Source organism: Cyphellophora europaea, assembly GCF_000365145.1.
Source record: "Cyphellophora europaea CBS 101466 unplaced genomic scaffold supercont1.1, whole genome shotgun sequence".
NCBI lineage: Eukaryota > Fungi > Ascomycota > Eurotiomycetes > Chaetothyriales > Cyphellophoraceae > Cyphellophora > Cyphellophora europaea.
In genome coordinates this window covers 1792319-1810355 of record NW_008481797.1, presented here as the reverse complement: position 1 = coordinate 1810355, position 18037 = coordinate 1792319, and the positions used below count along the sequence as shown (strand labels likewise).

At 55.7% G+C, this 18037-nt stretch overlaps 7 protein-coding genes across 7 annotated transcripts; 6 read left to right on the top strand and 1 right to left on the bottom strand.

Moving 5' to 3' along the window:
• Nucleotides 1-39: 39 nt before the first annotated feature.
• HMPREF1541_00672 (uncharacterized protein) lies at nucleotides 40-1371 on the top strand (the record flags this gene model as incomplete). The annotated part of the gene is made up of 3 exons (XM_008712977.1): nucleotides 40-189; nucleotides 243-712; nucleotides 771-1371. 3 exons carry the CDS (start codon nucleotides 40-42, stop codon nucleotides 1369-1371), a joined length of 1221 nt encoding a protein of 406 aa, XP_008711199.1.
• Nucleotides 1372-5949: 4578 nt separating this feature from the next.
• On the top strand, nucleotides 5950-8238 carry HMPREF1541_00671 (uncharacterized protein; the record flags this gene model as incomplete). Its single annotated transcript, XM_008712976.1, has 3 exons — nucleotides 5950-6055; nucleotides 6212-6316; nucleotides 6425-8238. 3 exons carry the CDS (start codon nucleotides 5950-5952, stop codon nucleotides 8236-8238), a joined length of 2025 nt encoding a protein of 674 aa, XP_008711198.1.
• Nucleotides 8239-8400: 162 nt separating this feature from the next.
• On the top strand, nucleotides 8401-8793 carry HMPREF1541_00670 (uncharacterized protein; the record flags this gene model as incomplete). Its single annotated transcript, XM_008712975.1, has 1 exon — nucleotides 8401-8793. The coding sequence occupies one exon, from the start codon at nucleotides 8401-8403 to the stop codon at nucleotides 8791-8793; it is 393 nt and encodes a 130-aa protein (XP_008711197.1).
• Nucleotides 8794-9840: 1047 nt separating this feature from the next.
• On the top strand, nucleotides 9841-11724 carry HMPREF1541_00669 (uncharacterized protein; the record flags this gene model as incomplete). Its single annotated transcript, XM_008712974.1, has 1 exon — nucleotides 9841-11724. One exon carries the CDS (start codon nucleotides 9841-9843, stop codon nucleotides 11722-11724), a length of 1884 nt encoding a protein of 627 aa, XP_008711196.1.
• A 557-nt stretch (nucleotides 11725-12281) lies between these two features.
• HMPREF1541_00668 (uncharacterized protein) lies at nucleotides 12282-13259 on the bottom strand (the record flags this gene model as incomplete). The annotated part of the gene is made up of 2 exons (XM_008712973.1): nucleotides 12282-12598; nucleotides 12734-13259. The coding sequence occupies 2 exons, from the start codon at nucleotides 13257-13259 to the stop codon at nucleotides 12282-12284; spliced, it is 843 nt and encodes a 280-aa protein (XP_008711195.1).
• Nucleotides 13260-13658: 399 nt separating this feature from the next.
• On the top strand, nucleotides 13659-14678 carry HMPREF1541_00667 (phosphatidylserine decarboxylase; the record flags this gene model as incomplete). Its single annotated transcript, XM_008712972.1, has 1 exon — nucleotides 13659-14678. One exon carries the CDS (start codon nucleotides 13659-13661, stop codon nucleotides 14676-14678), a length of 1020 nt encoding a protein of 339 aa, XP_008711194.1.
• Nucleotides 14679-15264: 586 nt separating this feature from the next.
• HMPREF1541_00666 (aspartate-tRNA(Asn) ligase) lies at nucleotides 15265-17973 on the top strand (the record flags this gene model as incomplete). Its single annotated transcript, XM_008712971.1, has 1 exon — nucleotides 15265-17973. One exon carries the CDS (start codon nucleotides 15265-15267, stop codon nucleotides 17971-17973), a length of 2709 nt encoding a protein of 902 aa, XP_008711193.1.
• Nucleotides 17974-18037: the final 64 nt, after the last annotated feature.

Sequence of the window (18037 nt, the reverse complement as noted above, 5' to 3'; positions counted from 1 at the left end):
TTCCGGGCGGATACTGAGCTACTCACTTACATTATCATCATGCACCTCTACGGGAGGGTAACAGCTTCCATCCGGTCTGCCAGACGACTTCGGCGCAGGACTATCATCAAGGCTGCTGCTCAAGTGTTATTCCTGGCTGGTGCATTTGCGCTGGGCATCGAGTTCGACGGCTGGTTGCTGCGCGTCTGGGTAAGTCACCACCATCACTTGCTTACCGTGATCCAACTCATCTTGAATACCAGTCCTTCCCCTTGTCAACCTCCAGAGACCGATTATGCACTACCACCGAGTTTGGCCAACCGACTCAGAATGCAGCCTGGGCGCATTTTCCGCCACCTGAGAACGACGTCTACCGCGTTCCAGACACGCTCGACACATTCGCGAGGTACAAGCATCGCAGTCGCTCTACTTGCAATATCTCGTCCCTAGACCTTCACATGCCGTTTGGCCCCCTATGCTCGACACGCGCCGATCTACTCGCTGCTTTCTCCGGAGGCGGGCGGATCGGTTTCGATACACCCTTCATCCCGCGAGGGTGCGACATGCGCTGGTACACAACTGAAGAAGTATGCGAGGTGTTGGGTCGTTTCGAGAAGGTCATTGTGGTCGGGGATAGCATGATGAGGCACGTCGTGGCGGCCCTGAATGTGCTCCTCCGGAAAGATCTTGGCTATGGGGGCGTGACAGCTTGGAACTTCAATGAGGAGGAGCTGTAAGTCAAGATGCTTCCTCTCGTTACCTGCGACAATCAAAGCTCACATCTTTCCCAGCGAAAACTGCTTCTGTAATCACCAGATGGATGTCAAGGCCTGCAGCATCCAGGGCATTTACTCGACTACATCTGTTATCGAGCACGATCCGAACTCGCTCGCCTGCTCACAGCCCTTCGATCTTGTCATCGAGTTGATGCTGCGCTTTCCACTCGATCCTCTTGAGGTCAGCCGCTTCAAAGCGCTCATCGCGAACAAGAAGCCATCGCGGCCGTATGCATTCGTCTTCGGCCACGGGCTGTGGAACGATCTCGATCTACAGGCGACCTTGAACTGGCTCGACGGCATCAATCATCACGCGATAGAGCAAGCGCCGTACCTGGAGAGATCACTTTGGCCCCGGCTCATCGTCACGCCGAACGCGGCAGGTACGAGAAAGCCTGACCAGTGGATTCTTACTCAGGGCGATAAAGCTTTGCAGATCTTCGAACATAGTGTGCGTGACGAGGCCGCAAAGAGAGGGGTTGAGCATCTGGGGACCTGGAATATGAGCATTCAGACGGAGAAATACGACGGGGTCCACCTCGACCTGAAAGGCAATTTGGTCAAGGCCATGGGCGTCGTCAACTGGCTGGCCAAGCTGGACCTTGAGCAGTGGTGACAGCTGGAAGGACGAAGCTTGCAACAAGCGCTCCTAGCTCTCACAGCGAACCCCGACATTGGTCCGAACTGTGCTGACCTGTCCTGGCATACACGGTGACATGGCCGTCCTTCTGAGTGACCGAGAGCACTGGCTGGGTACTTTCCCTTTCCCGCTGTCATGCACGACTCGAAACAATCAGCGACTCACTGAGGAATGTACGCCGACAGTTGCGCGTCTTTTGTACTCATCCAATCCAGATGGGATATACTGCCTGTGGCCTCGAACGTGAAGGGGCGAGTGCGCCACGATCGCGGCGCCTCACATTACCAATGCAACTGGGTTTCCATTGTATGATTGACAGCATCAGCTCCGCTGCGCACGTCACGCGGTACAAAGTGGTCCAGCGGAATCCAAATTTCAGCCCAGCTGAACCTACCTACTCCTTGTCGCACCGGACCTTTGAAGGGTTCGGAAGTTTTGTTGACCAAGCCAGCCAGCCAGCCAGCGATCCCGGCCATGAGCCAGCCAGCACCGGCATTTTGGTTCGACGCAGACACAAACACACACACACACACATAGACGTGCAGTGTGCGATGCAAGGGCGCACAAACAGGGATTGCAAATTCTCCATAGGACTGGTAACCAAAATGCTGCAGTGCCCGCCCGCCCGGGACAGACACACATGAAACAGATAGACGAGGATGGCACAGAGAGGTGTGTGTGTGTCTGAGAGTGGCACGGGAAATGAATGGTGGTACGAAAGGAAAAAGGGTATCCCACGTATCCCAAGATGTCGGTCAGTGCCAGAATTCTGGTGCCTTTACACAAGATCCCTCGATTGCCGTGCAGTTGTGTGTGTTGCACTACATTTGGCCCCCCGGTCGGGCGCGCCGAGAGAAGGATACATTCCCTAGCTCGCTGTCTATCTTCTTCTCTCCTGTTTGTCTGTTTGTTCGGTCAAGAGTTGCTACTACTCTGACGGCGGTGGTCGGAGAGTACGCAGAGAAAACGGCAGGGCGTTGTGAAGGGCTAGAATTCGCACGTGCGCACTCAAAAGGCAATGCTATCATGGACCTTGCGGCTGTTGCGGCAAGCTTTGCCCGCACACCTCTTTTTGTAGCAGGAGACTGTTGCGGCTGAAATTCGAGTTGTAGGTATCCTTAGCCGAGCAGGGAAAAATCGGGGGTTCGATAGGTAGGTAGCCTTAAGCGACAGGCATTGACAGCCCTGGAAGTTGGGACTGATCTAGGCCCGCGATTGCCACGATCATCTTCGGTGCGGTTTCCAGGTCTTGACATTTCTCGCGACTCAAGAAAAGGAATTATGGGCTGCAAAAGGCATTTACTATTACAACTACGAAGTACTGACGGAGCGCGGACGAGTAGTAACGGGTGATGCGCCACGTAGACAAGTTCATGACTTGCATTGCATAACGCAGGCAGTAGGCTACGGGCCGGCACGTCCTGGGCACGATTAAAGCATGCGCCTAAAACGGGCTCGCGTCATTGAATGTGATCGGCGCCAAAGTCGATGTTTCTCATGAAGAGCACAAGAACCACGCCAACCACGCGATGTCGGTGCACTATACGTTGGGAAGGACTCATCAGCATAGACATAAGTGATGCTCATTCCCAAACGGCACAGGCCAAGAACGCGTCTGCGGTCAAGATCAGATGAACGATCCTCGAGTCGTGGGCATAGGTAGACTTGGGTGTGCCACAACTACATATTTAGCCTTGTGCGACCCGAGGGATCGAGCCTGGGGGAACCTGGTCGGAGAACCCGGCCTGAGCCGGTATCAGACAGCGGGACACTTTCGTATCTGACCTGCCCTGCTGCCGCATCTGATTGGGAAGCGCAGAGCAGAAGATGGGCCGCTCTCCCGTCTGCGGGCGATAATAGTGGCTGATCGATGGTGACCTCTCCTGGTCGCATTGAGACCAAATCCCTACCTTTAGTCTATGCCTGATCCAGGACTGGACGCGTTTCGATGTCTGAGGCGGTCCCATGCCATCAGCGTGACTAATGCCTGCTTTGCCTGCTGCTGGGATCGGGGCACAACGGCGAGGCAGATGACCTCGTTGAATGCGTTCTCGACGGACGAGCGAAACAGGATTTCTCGTCAGGAGGGAGAAGGTCGTGATGGTCAGATCAGACTACTTGGTAGGGACCCCTGTTCGGTTTGGGGTAGATTCTGCTCCTTCTCCACACTCGTTTGATGCCTGGACGTCATGCACAAGCAGAGGCGTCGTCGAATAATGCGGGCGAATTTGTGCGCATTATTCTGAAAGCCAGAGAGAGCTGCTGTAGCCCGAAATACACGCTCGCGTAAACCGATGGGAGATTGGAACTGTCTCTGGTTCTGCACGCGAATGCATGGGGAAGCGAGTTCGGTGCTCGCGCTGGTCGCTTCGGTGCGGAACACGCACATGCAGAGTCCGCCGACCAGACGCTTTCCAGCTGAGTTGGGCTAGGGCTAAAGGTGCCCGCAAGCCACTGCGGACCTGGCATCAGCTCTGGGCTGATTCTAGTGATGATGATGATGATGGTGGAGTCATCGATTGACGGGTGATGAACTTTTGATACCTGGCTTGCCTGCTCTTGCCTCTCCCGCCTCTTCGAAGCATGTGTGCACAGGCCCCCCCGCTGTCAGTGCGGTTGCGACTAAAAACCTTAACCGGGGGCGGAGGCGCTTGTTGGCGGACGACGTTTTTGGCTCCTCGGGATGGCGACAAGGACAGACAGGTCTCAGATATACGGCCATCGTCGATGCTACACTGCAACGGTGCGCGGTGCGAACGGCGTTGCCCGTATAGGGAGCAGACAAGGTAATTTGATGACTTCAATGAAATCACGGCTCCTGTATTATTGCGCAAAAGTGGATTCTATCGGTGCTAAGGCGACAGCCGGAGACAGGAATAGGCGAAGCATTCTGACTCGGACTGTGGCCAATTCGGCCAGCTGACAAGTGACGGGGCGCAAGTTCCAGCCGCCCTATCATCGTGGGACTCTGGCGCTGGAGCATGTGCAGCAAATGGCGCCTCTCTTCGTCTGTCATTGCTGTTTTCTACGCTTTCAGCCGGGTTGATCCTTTCCTGTCGATGGGCTCCAGCTGGACTTGCCCAAGGGCTCGCTAGTTGACGACGAACTGTTCTCGAACTGGCGTGCTGAGCATGGTCCGCATATCCGTTCGTGCAGGCCGCTCTTGATCCAATTAGGGAGTGAGCGGCTGCCCCACACCACCCAGACAGCCCACGAATCGCTTCTGCTCCTGGCCGGACGAGGACGTGGACGGAGGATGCGCTGCTGATGTGCCCCGTTTTCACCGTTTGCGAGGTCAAAAGCCTATCTTGCTGCTGAAGCTCTATGCTGAAATGACCCCGCTGCGTTATGGGCTGGGCGGCTTCATCCCAGGTGTTTCTTGCCCGAGCCCTACTACCTACGGACGGAAATCTCAAAGGCTCACGGACAACAGTGACTGAGTGCCCGGTCATTGAGGGCTAGCACAGGCTTCCGGAGCCGCAACGTGGAACTGAGGCTGTAGAAGCATATCTGTAAATGGGGAGGTTGAATCATAGGAGCAGCAAGTCGCTCAGTATTCCGTGCTGGTTGTGCGTCTGCCTCGGTCGCTATATGCATCATGACCGACCACTGAATCTTGAGATCTTAACTTTTGCTTCCCCCCTCCTGCTTGCACCCTTTCCACCCCTCCAGCCTCACTCTGCCCACTCACCATCCACACTCATACCCCATCAAGTCCCGGCTACTGCGAGGCTCTGAGGTAGATCTAAACAGAGGCGCATTTGGCAGCTCGAGCTTCCTTGCACGCGTCTTGCAGGCACACAACCACGCGTCGACAGAACACCATCACACATCAGGATTCTTTACCCCAGCGCAGGAACAGGTCGCAAGCTTGAAACCGCACCGTGCCGAACATTATCCTCACACGGACATTTGTCGACAAGGCAAAGGAACGCAACGCACCTATTTTCGGGCCGCGCAGTGGCAGCAAGAAAGCTGTCAACCCAGCCAAAAAGCTTCCAAGTCGCCCCCCGTTCTCTTGGCCGCTGCCCACTATCCACCAGACTCAGGCTCTATCCACTTGGCCACCGTGGGCGACTCAGGCGACTCTTCCTTTAGGCGACGAAACAGTCGCAGGCTGCAAAGCCGCTAAAAAGCCGACCTTGTTCATTTGCACCTGCAACCTGCACCTGCACCACCACACAGCGACCCTCTCCATCGCCGCACCACGCATCTTCCTGCATCCTGCATCCTGCATCACCCTCCGCCCTCTACCTCGCGACTGGTCAATTCTATCATCTCTAAACCTATCCGTTTGTCTTGGTTAGGTTGCGCGCCATCCCAATCATCCGGGGTCTGCATTACCTCCCGAACATCCAGTCCAGCACCCGCTAAACGTCCTGGTGCCCGTCGCACCCGTCGTCGCACCATCGCCGTCGCCATATCTATCCCACGCAGGCACCCTTTCGCGCCTTCTGAGTCACCACCAGCTTGTGCTGCCTTGCAGCTGACTGGGTCGCTGGATGCGCCATCGTTCCCAACGACCCGGCGCGCTCTTCTCGACCGCGTCTTGAAATGTCCCTCTACTCGCCCTCCCATCAAGCCCCGAATGCATTGAATGGTATCGGCGACATGAGCGATGGATCAGGTACTATCAATCCCGCCGCTCTGAATAGTGGTAGTACGGCCTCCTTTGATTTCTACACCTTCACTGTTGATTGCGCGCGCATCTGCGCTGCCCGGGCTCCTGGCGTGCCTCCTCCCCCACCATCCAAACCTTCTTCACAACATGCGCATTCAACCTTGCACTTCGCTAACTTTTAATGTGTAACAACAGTTCTAGCTGCCAACGCTATTGATCCCTCCTCCTCCCGGGGAATAAAGCGCAGTCGCTCGCCGGATCACCAGGGCTACGCCGACTACTCTCACGGCGACGATGACGGTACGAAGCTCCCATCTCCTGCGCGTCTGGTCGCTCATGCCCATCTCCACTCGACGATGCGCACCTCATCTGGCGCTTTCGAACGTGCAATACTGATTGATACTATAGATGATTCCAAGCCCCGCAAGCGTGGTCGCCCTCCCAAGACGCCGCGCACCTCGGGTGAATACACTGGCCAAGTCCACTCCTTACCAACCCCATCCAGCCAGGTATCTCCCGATCTAGGCCAAGCGCCTCAGATACATAGCCAAGTCCTTCCCGTGCAGCCGACGACAGGTTCGCAGACATCACCGTCCCGCACCACGCCTCAGAAAGGCGCCACCCTCAAGGCTCTCCCCACAGTCAGGGATCACACCACCGATCAACTCGGTCCTGAAGGCGATGAATATGTCGCGCGCGATTTCGATGATGCTGGCGAGAAGAAAGTCGATAGCCTTGGCAATCTGCTGGGTCCTCGCGAGTACAAGATACGCACCTTCAACCTCCCTGGTCGAGGCGAGAAGCTGTTTATGCTCGCTACCGAGTGCGCGCGCACACTTCAGTATCGCGATTCGTACCTGCTGTTCAACAAGAATCGCTCTTTATTCAAGATCATCGCCAGTGTCAAAGAAAAGGAGCATCTCGTGAATCAAGATATTCTACCCTACAGCTATCGGTCTCGTCAAATCGCAATAGTGACCGCTCGTTCGATGTTTCGGCAATTTGGGAGTCGAGTCATCAAAGACGGCCGACGCGTCCGCGACGACTACTGGGAAGCCAAGGCCATCAAGCAAGGCTTCACCGAGGCTGATCCAGCTGGCGAAAAAAGACCAGGCGCCGCGCGCGCCCGTGAGCAGGCTGCTCAACAAGATGCGCTACACGCGCGCCAGTTGTCTGCATATGGTGATGTGGTCTATAGTAATGGACCTGGTTTCGGCTCCATGGTGACAATGCCACCTAACGCCGGAATGCTGCCTGGCTTCGACATGAGCTACGATCCCAAGTATAGGGATATTCAACGTCCTCGGCAGGAGTTGGCCGGAGCCCCATATCTCGACATGACGCGCCCTAGTACGGAAACTGATATGGCCGGCCAGGCTGGACATGCTGCCGATTACAGCCGCAACATCAATCAGCAGGGACAATACCGCCGAAAGATTGTGCAAGACTACTGGGCGCGCCCGCACGACCCGCCTGTGACCACTCCACCAGCTCAAGAGTCCGATGTGACGGCCACTTCGCGAGAGTACCCATCGCCTCGGTTCGCCAGCAACGACGTGACAGCGTCACAAGCTGGCGCAAGTCAAAGCACGACTCAGGCTATGAATCCGCCGTCATTCCCTCACCAACAGAATCCATTGCAGTCACCCTCGCGGCAATCTCCTATGGGTCCGGGTTATGCACGAGATGGCTCTGCTCAATTCACCCCGCAGCACCAGCAGTTCCAGCGCTCGTCCTCGAATCTCTCCATTTCGCAAAGCGCTTCTCAGCAGCCAGGTATGCCATTCAACGCAGGAGGGTTTTCACCTCATGCTATGCCGCAACAATCACAAGGGTGGGGAGGTCCTCCACCACAGCCGCACCAGTCTCCTTCGATGCACCGGATGAATTCTGCCCAGTATCCTGCTGGTATGAGCCAGGGCGGCATGCAATCTCCGATGCCTGGCCATCCAAGTCAATCACCGCATCCCCACCAGATGCAACCGCCTCAAATGCCCATGATGCACCATCAGGGCAGTGGCGCCATGGGCGGACAGCAATTGTTCGGCCCTGGAGCCGGATTGCAGGCAATGAGTGCTGGTGGCTTTCCTGGGATGAACATGGGCGGCCGTGCAATTTACGGCATGAATCAAAACCAGTTCATGCAGCAAGGAGCACAGCAGCCGGGTCAAGCCTGGGGACAACCAAGTCAAAGCAACCAATGGAGTGGCCAGTTCCAATAGAGCTGGAACGATACCAATGCGGCCTTACGAGCGACACAAGGCAGGTCATATCAGCCATTCTTGCCGGTCAATCCGCTCCTCGAACGTGCTGGGCACATAGCAGACCGTTCCCACGGCGCCTTTCCAGGGGTGTGGAGCGAAGCTTCGGACATGCACCATCCAATGGAAAGGGGCGGATCAATCCCTGAACAGACCCAGAAGGACGACGGCCGTATGCCATGGTCCTGGGACACGCATGTCGGCCCGAACGGCGTGCTTTTCAAACAAATGGCCGCCGAGCTCACTGTACGACCATTCGATGCGGACGGAGGCGTCAGCAGCGTCAGCACACCCGAGGACGCTGACACCGGTGAGTGGTCCAGCAGCGATGAGAGCATGAAGAGCATGACCAAAGATGAAAAGAGGGCCATCATCGCGGACATTATTGCGGACAGGATTGCGCACATGGACACGGATAGCAGCGTCAGCAGCGACGAGAGCATCGACAGGGATGAAATGATGCCCATAATTGCGGACATGGACACGGATGGCAGCGTCAGCACGGACGAGTCCTGAACACCATTTTACACACAAATTGATTGCGCGGAGCAGTATCAAGATGTGATGCCAGTAGCACAGAAGTGACGTTAACGATGAAGAGAAGTACACATTTTGCATATGGGTGGGCGCGTCAATCGGAGCACAGTACGTTATCCGTCTACCAACAGGCACCGGCAAAGCCTGTGGGTGATTCGATGAGCGGCATAGCAGGAAAGCACAAAGGCAGGAAGCACTATTGGCTGTTGCATGATGGATTCAAGATGAGGATTGCATCTAAGGGTACTTGGAATTTTCTGCATGGATTTTAAAGGAGACTGGTCTTATTCGCATTTTTCGTTTCTCTCCTGGCCAGGGCACGGCGTGCATAGGAATCTCATTCCGTGGTTGCGTAAGGCAGGGCAGTTCATTCATCTGTTGCGGGGCTGCCATTGGTTCTGGCGCTGTACATTACTGACTGTCAAGGAGATGTGGTGGTTGGGTGTATATGGATCTAATACCGGAGACTTGCACATGGTTGCACTGCAAGTTGAGGGGTCGATGAGGCATCACTAGTCCTATGAATACAATTCATTGCCTGAGGTAGACGTTCCTCTCGTCTTGGTTCAATGGTCCTCGAGCCACCTGTGACTGACTGACTCGGACTCCACTAGAAGACGCCTTGCGCATGACTCGAGTGGGTGCAAGGACGCCTTGCGGTGGCCTCATTGGTTTTTCCCGGTTTACCATCCACAAGGGCTGACTGTTGGCTCGGTCAATCAAGTACGAGCTGTCAGCCAGACGCACGTGACACACCTGCGAGACTGCGCGTCGGTCAATCATGCAAGCAGTTCAATAGCCTCCACTTCCTAGACTCGCAGATTGGCCCCCACCAAGATCTTTTCCAGCCTGTCACAAAGCCACAGTACTTTCTATTTCAGGCGTAGCAGTGCATGCCTAGACTACTTGTGCGCCTCAGCTGCCTTGCAGCAGCGGGGTCCTTCACTCCTTCATAAGCTTGCGAAGAGGCTGACAAACCTTTATTGACCACATTTCAACCACAACACGATCTTTACCCGGGTCAACATGTCGATAAAGATCTATGTCAAGGGGTATGACGGTACAGCGCTGCCGACAGGCTCCCTTTGTGAAGGGCACATCGAGGTCCACTTCAAGAAGGCCGAGCATAAAGATACGATCAAACAAGTTCTTGTCAACTTCTACGGCCGCTCCAAAGCCCGCATCACCCGGGAAGAACGTAGGTCTAACGGCAGCAACGGGACTAGGACAGTCTACCACCACTATGATTCCAAATGCCTACTTTTCAATCATCACTATCCACTCGACAACCCGACATTCTCTCCACCACTTTCCCGTCGTGGCGAGGATGGCGGCATTCTCATCTTTCCGTATTCGTTCCGCATCCCCACACATGCCGAGCCTCAGGACCCGTACAGCACAGAATCGCGTGGCGCCCAGGTCCTGAACCCAAGTGGCCCGTTCCCTGGTACCCTTGGGTACGACCCACCAGGCTATGAACAGCCACCACTTCCGCTCCCAGATTCTTGCGATAACTTCTACACTCGAATAGACTCCAGATTCCAAGCCGAGGCCTCGGTTCGCTACACTATTCACGCTATATGCCCACAGCTCAAGGCTGGAGCCTCACGCTTGTGGATGGGCGAGGTCGATGAGAAGGCCGACATCAACATCATCAACCCGGTCTCGCTCCCTGCCCAACTCATACAGTGGAAACGTCTTGCCCACGAAGATGCGATCCGCACCCTCCGACTTCTCCCATTCCACCAAACGAACCGGCTCAGCTTCCGTGAAAATGTGCGCTCTGTCTTCAAGAAGGATCGTCTCCCTTGGTGCAGCTTCCGCATGACGATGGCCGCACCGGACATACTCTGGCTAGACCGTCCATCGGACCAGCCGCTCCCCATCAGCCTCAGTATTGAGCGAATCGGCTCTGGCGAAGGCTCGGCCTCCTCGCATAGGGCCTCGAGCACCAGCGATGCAGGTCCTCCTTCTCCACTCCCTGCAAAAGCAGGTGCCTCTCCACCCGACAACAAGAATAGTCTATCGCCATACCCTTCTCACCAGTCCCCCTCCCCCTCCCCCGCCCTCGAATTCCCCACCCCGCCCATCTACCTCAAACGCCTTACCCTCAATCTAATCACCACCACCCTCCTCCGCGGCTCCGACCCCAAGCCTACCTCCTACGGCGGCCAGACCTACGAAGCCGTCGGTGCCTCCCCAATCTGGGAGTGGCGCGCCGACAAAGCCAACCCTATGATCGAGCTGCACGCCAACGGCATCGATACGGCCACCGCCCCCTTCGAGCTCGGCCGCGAACTAGGCATCACCTGGGCGGCGCTGCACCGCGCCGCCGCGGCCAAGTACTTCGGCGGCCTGCAGAGCGAGTTCGTGGTCCCGAACCTGCACCGCTCGTTTGGCATCGATTGGGAACTCCGGCTGGAGTGCGCGGGCGAGGAGTTCAGGTGGGAGAGTCCGGCCGAGTTTGGTGGTGGCTTCGGCTTGAGGGCCTTGAGGGGCGATGGCACGCCTTCGGATGTCGATGGTGGGGGTCGTGGACCTCAGGTTCAGGCTTTGCCGCCTATGCAATTTCAGAGGGGACCGCTGGCGGGTCAGCTTGATTCGCCGCCGCCGCCGCCGCCCGAATACGATCATGCAGGTGTCGGTGGTCAGGTTCCGGATGCACTTACTGGCAAGATGGCGAATCTGTATGTGCAGGATCCTGGGGAGGGACAACATGGCGGCGGTGGTTCTTCTTCAAGTTTTGGGAACGCCATCGGCGGCGGCGGCGGCGGTGATGGTGGTGGTGGTGGTGGTGGTGGTGGTGGGGACGGTCAATATCATGGCCGAGCGTCGAATGACGGTAATGCTTACGACAATGGATACGGACAGGCTTCCGGCGGCAGTGCCTGGGAGAAGGGCAAGTATTGACATTTGTGTGACGATTGTTTGAGATTAGATGATGGAATCGAGAGACGGAAAAGAGATGGCGTCAACAAAGCGTGCTGAGACTGCTCATGCTTGTGATTGCTGTGGCTATATATAGCGCCGCGAGAACGTATTCTTCAGTGTTTTAAGATTCAGTCCGTGCAAGTTGAGATCACATATGGGCTGCGGTTTGCTGTGCTGTACGGCTGTAGGATGATAGGGAGCTAGCTGGTGGGCAAAAGGAAGCAGCAGCCTTGTCAGGGGTCCAGAGCCTTGCCACTACCTGAGTTAAGGCCGTACTACATAGTATCGAAACCTAGACCTTAGATTCATTTGTCTCATGCTGTACACGTGCGAAGACGAACCAGGGGAGTCACGCATCAAGCCAGACTACGCGAAACTCAGCAGACTAGCCAGCGATCTAGTGAGTGACGGGTACTATCGCTCCAAAACGCGGGCTTTCGACAAGCATCCTCCCTCGCCATGAGAAACGGCCAACCAATTCCTCTCCTCTTCACGAGTCCGCAAATGGCCACCCTTTCCAGGCTCCCAACTGTTACTCAACTTTCTTGCTTGAACTCGCCCTCCCGCCCCTCAAGCCTCACAACCGTCAATGCGCCCGCCAACCGACACATTCTCTCCGGATCCTTACCTATCTCGCGCCAAAGAACGCCGACATCACCACCGATGCCAATACGTTGCGCGGTATTGACGCTGCGGGGGTCCAGAAACGGCGCGAGCTGGGGACAGATGCCCTGGGCGGTGTCGAAGAAGATGTCGGCGCCGACGTCGCCGAGGCCCTTGATTTCTTTGAGGCGGGCGCGGACTTTTTGGGGCGTGGGGGAGCCGATCATGAGGAGGTTGGTTAGGTCGCCGTCTGGGAAGATGGATATGTTAGAAAGTCTATGTGAGGTGGCCGGTGGGCCAGCAGGCTCTGTGTGAAAGGGAAAAAGGGGAAAAGGGGTATGATAGAGAGAGGCATGGGGAAATAGGGAGAAGCAAAGCAACGAACCATACTTCTCCTCCAGCAACTCCGCTAGCTCGCCGAGCGCGGTGGCCGTCTTCTCGCGGTAGCGCGTGTAGCCGCCTTCCGTGAGGACCTCGGTGCGTTCCTGCCAGCTGCTTGCTTTTAGGGTGGGGAGATTGTGGTAGCCGGCCTGAATCACGCGGGACACGGTTTTGGCAGCGAGGTCGTGGGAGATGCGGGCGGAGGAGAGGAAGGCGTTGAGGAGGAGGGCGAGGAAGGTGGAGGGGCTGGGGGAAAGGGGTTGGGGGATGTTGGTGTCGTTGAGGGGGAGAGCGCCGTGCTGAGCGATGAGGCGGTTGAGTTTGTCGCGTGCTGCTGGAGCAGGAGACGTTGGCGGAGACTCTGGAGGGGGTTCTTGCTTGGATGTCTGCTTCTGTGTCTGCTTTTGTTTCTTGGCAGGTGGTTCGGTGTCAGTCTTTTTGTCTTCTTTACGGGCGTCGCGTCGCTTCTTGGACGGGGTTTGCTGCCTCTCTGTGGCACACGCCTTGGCCTGAGCACGTGTTTGGGTCATTTGCTCCTCTGTGAGTGTTCTTCTTAGTTGCAGGAGCACAATCGCAGATTCTTGGGTTGTGTTCCACAGGGTTAGACGCCTGAGACGAAGCTGTCGTTCGTCACTTGTCTCAACCCGCTGCTCTTGTACGAGCTATGATGTAAATCGTGCAAAGCACCTACATCCGAGGAGCTGTGCCTGTCGGAAATGTGTTTCCGGCCAATCAGGTCCGTCCTCGGATCGCTTGATAGGAAGCAAAGCCCGTCATTGTCTTCTCACTTGCGGTGCAGATAGAAATTGTTGGTGACTGAGGAGCTTGACGTCAGAATCAGAATCAGAATCAGAATCAGGCGACTTCAATGCCCACTCGGTATTGAACACACACTCTCTAGCATCCGCCCTGGAACGACATACCCGAAAATGAATCTCCTCTACTATGTTATAGATGTCATCCATCAGGCCGCTGACTGGTTACTGACCACTGTCAAACTCGTCCAGAACCGAGAAGTCGGCTGGCAAACTCTCGATCGCAAAACGGGCATATTCAAGCGCGAGCAGCAACCGATTTACAAGAAAGTGAAGTTGTGGTTACTCTTCAGTCGACCACTCGAATGGATCGACCGAACCCAGCTGATGCGGAAATGGATTCACGACAAAAGCATCGAGGCGGGTCGGGAGGAGGCCACGAAGAGCTCGCATGAGCAGATTAAGAGCTTCGTCGAGTTCTACGGCATCAACATGGACGATTTCATTCCGTCGAATATCGAGGAGTATGGTTCATTCGAGGACTTCTTTGTGCGAAGACACAAGAAGGAGTCGAGGCCGATACATGACGAAGGGGATCCGACCAAGGCCGTCGTGGTCGCGGACTGTCGACTGGTGGTGTACGACAGCGTGGCCGAGAGCAAAAAGCTGTGGATCAAGGGCAAAGACTTCACTATTGGTAACCTCATCGAGGACGACGAGTTGGCCAAGAGCTGGCATGAGGGGGCGATAGCGAGCTTCCGACTGAGTCCGCAGGACTATCATCGATACCACTCCCCCGTCAACGGCACGGTGCAGTGGTTCAAGCGAATGCCTGGCGAATACTACCAGGTCGATCCACTGTGCCTCAGAAGTGATATCGATATCCTGACATCCAATGCTCGGTGCGCAGTGTGCATCAACAGCAAGGAGTTTGGAAAAGTCTTGTTTGTGGCAATCGGCGCAACCGACGTCGGCACGGTGGAGATCAATGAGAAATTCCGCACGGCGGGCACTCACGTGGAGAAGGGCGAGGAGATCGGATTATTTCAGTATGGTGGTTCGAGTATCGTCGTTGCCTTTGAACAAGGGCGAATCGAGTTTGATGAGGACCTTGCAAGCGTGAGCAGGCAGTTGATCATGATGGATGTGGAATTGAGCATGAGTCTGGGCCGGGCAAGAACATCGTCGACCTGAGGAGATACGCTGTACGGAGTAGTGGGCGACGACTTTTGCCATTAGCGAGTTGCCTGGGATCCTGCCAGGTCAAATCATGATTGATGAGTTCTGTGGGATCGATTTTCCGGCTTCGGCGCACTTGAAACCACCAATTGCGTGTGGAGGATGCAGCTGCGATTCCAATCCTCGGGCAAAGCCCCCGGCGCAGATCTGCGGGCCGGCACATGACTTCTACCTATCATCCTCTTAGCTTGTACCTGGGTGGCTTTTGACCGGCTGAGTGGGAATATCATCAGGATATCATTGACTGCCAACTCCCCACGCTTTACTCTGGGCTCTATCGTTGGACCGGCCGTTGAGACAGTCCCTTGCGCGTTCCCGGAATACTCTCCCGCGATCGACAATGGCGTATGTCATCTCCGGTCGCCGCCTGCCGCCGCAGCACATGGCTTGCATTCGTTCCCAGGAAGCGCTAGATCGTCACACTTGACATCACTCCTCATCATGTGTACATGTATGCTTGCATGAAAAAGAAAATTGGCACGACTTCGCCTCGAATGAGCTCACCTGTCCTCTTCGCGTTCTTGGAGTCTACCTTCACAAAATGAGTAAAATCAAAGAAGGTCTTGCAAGCCTTCGAAATGGATTTCGAGAAACCCTCCCGGTCCACCACAGTGGCCATGACGACCAGCCCAGAGGTGGCCCGCAGGACAAAGTGGAGGCCAAGATCGAGGAGTCAGAAGACTGGCAGGACGACGATGTTGCCGGAAGCGACAAGGACGATTCGATGCGGAGTGGTCAAGCTAAGCCGCTCGAAGACTTCTTGAACCCTGATGACCCGCCCAGAATTCGGAGTCGCTACGGCAAACTTGACCTCGTCCAGTCTCGAGAGGGCCAAGGGGAACATGAAGGATGGGTGAACATGCCGTCAATCGGTGCAAGATCCGAGGGCCAAGTTGTCGTCTTCCGTGCTCGTGTTCACGCACTCCGGCGCATCAGTTCAGGCCTTGTTTTTATCATCTTTCGTGATCACCTGACAACCATACAAGGAGTGCTCAGCATCAAGGAAGGGGAGATCTCAGAATCCATGGTGAGATGGGCAGAGCACCTCCGTTCAGGCTCCATTGTCATCGTCAAGGGCAAGGTGCAGACTTCAGAGCAGGAGGTCAAGTCAACGTCGATTCAAGACGTCGAAGTTCACATTCATGAGCTACATGTGGTCGCAGCACGCGCGGGTGCCGTTCCCTTCAGCGTGTACGAGGCTGAATCCGCGCCTGAGGGTCACACCATCGCCGATAGAGTGCGCTTTGCTAACCGAATTCTGGATTTACGGACCCCAACTTCTCAAGCCATCTTCCGTCTACAGTCTGCAGTCTGCAGAGCATTCCGAGAATTTCTCGACGATAAAGCCTTCCTTGAGATTCACACACCCAAGCTGCAAGGAGGAGCAACCGAAGGTGGTTCCGAAGTCTTCAAGCTCGACTATTTTGGCCGACCTGCCTTCCTTGCTCAAAGTCCCCAGTTGGCAAAGCAGATGTGTATCTCAGCCGACTTTGGCAGGGTCTATGAAATTGGTCCTGTCTTCCGAGCCGAAAACTCAAACACACCGAGACATATGACCGAGTACACTGGTCTAGATCTGGAGATGGCAATTGACTGGCACTACCATGAAGCCATGTGGCTTATTGATTCCACGTTGAAGCACATCTTCAAGGCACTCTACAGCAAATATCGGAAAGAGGTCCAGGCGATAAAACACCACTTCCCACAAGAAGACCTTGTTTGGCACGAAGAAACCACAAGAATCACATTCGCCGAGGGTGCCAAAATGCTCAATGAGTCAGGTTGGCAGAATGAGGATGGAAGTCAGCAGTCCGAGTACGAAGACCTGTCCACCAAGGCCGAAAAGCGGCTCGGCGAATTGGTCAAGGAGAAATACCACACAGACTACTACATTCTCGACAAGTTTCCCGCATCAGCCAGACCATTTTACACCATGCTTGATCCTCAAGACCCCAAGGTCACGAACTCATTCGACTTCATGGTTAGAGGACAGGAGATTCTCTCGGGCGGACAGCGTATACACGATGCAGAGCTTTTGATCCAGCAAATCCAAGAGTCTGGCACGGACCCTGCCACACTAAAAGAGTACATTGAAGGATTCCAGTGGGCAGCCCCTCCACATGCTGGAGCAGGCATCGGCTTGGAACGACTCGTTTCCCTCATCTTTGAGCTCGGCAACCTTCGGTATGGCACTCTGTTTCCGCGCGATCCGAAGTCCTTCCCCTCGGACCCCAATGCCTCTGACCTCCGACATCCCGAAGACGCAACACTTCAGCGACCCAAAGGCCATCTTCAACCTCTTGAAAATCTCGTCGCCAACTACGGGGACTCAACCAACACATCTTGGTTCGATAAGCGCTTCCAGATCTGGCGTGACTCAACCACCGGTGCGGCAGTCGCGTATGTTCCCTCCCATCACCGCGCCATTCTCCCCGGCAACCCCCTCTGCGCTCCACACCAACTCGAAGATGTCATCAGCGCCTTCCTACGCTGGCTCAAGGTGGAAACGAGCATGAAGCCGATCTTCGTCCTCGTCTCCAAAGACGTCGAAAAAGTCGTTGGCGAGAAGTTCGGTTGGAAGAGTTTCACCAACGTCGCCGAGCAGCGTGTCAATCTCGCAAGCAACGAGCACCTCAATCTGGACACCGAAGTCCAGAGAAAAATCCGACACGCGCAGAAAGACACCGTCAAAGTGACCAGTTACGGCAACGACGTTCCCGAAGACGTGCGCAAGAAATGCGACGAGGCAATCAAGAAGTGGCAAGACAGCAGGGAGGGCGCGCAAGTGCATCTCTCGGAACTCTCGCCTTGGACAGACTCGACGCATCGACAGTACTTTATCGCACAAGACCGCGACGGCAAAGTCCACGCCATGGTCGTCACCGCCCAACTCGCGCCCCGCTACGGCGCGCAGCTCAAATGGGCCTTTGACTTCCCCGAGGCCACCAACGGCGCCATCGAACATACCGTGCAAACGGCCCTGAAATCGCTGGCAGATGCCGGCATCAAGTCCTGTACCTTTGGGTCCGGCGCCGCGAGTGATCTGGCCGGCGGACAGCATCTGGGTGTCGCGCGAGCGACCATGCTGAACAGCGTGTACCAGGCATACGCGGCGAAATTCCACGTCGACCGCAAAGCCGCGTTCCGAACAAAGTTCAACACGCAGGGCGATCCGTTGTATTTCTGCTATCCCCGCGGCGGCATGGGCCAGAAGGGTATCAGGGCTATCGTGGACTTTTTCAAGGAGTGAGTCTCTATAGGTACTGAATCAGGAAGGAAGGCGACGGCGGCGGCGGCGGAGGTGGTCACACGAG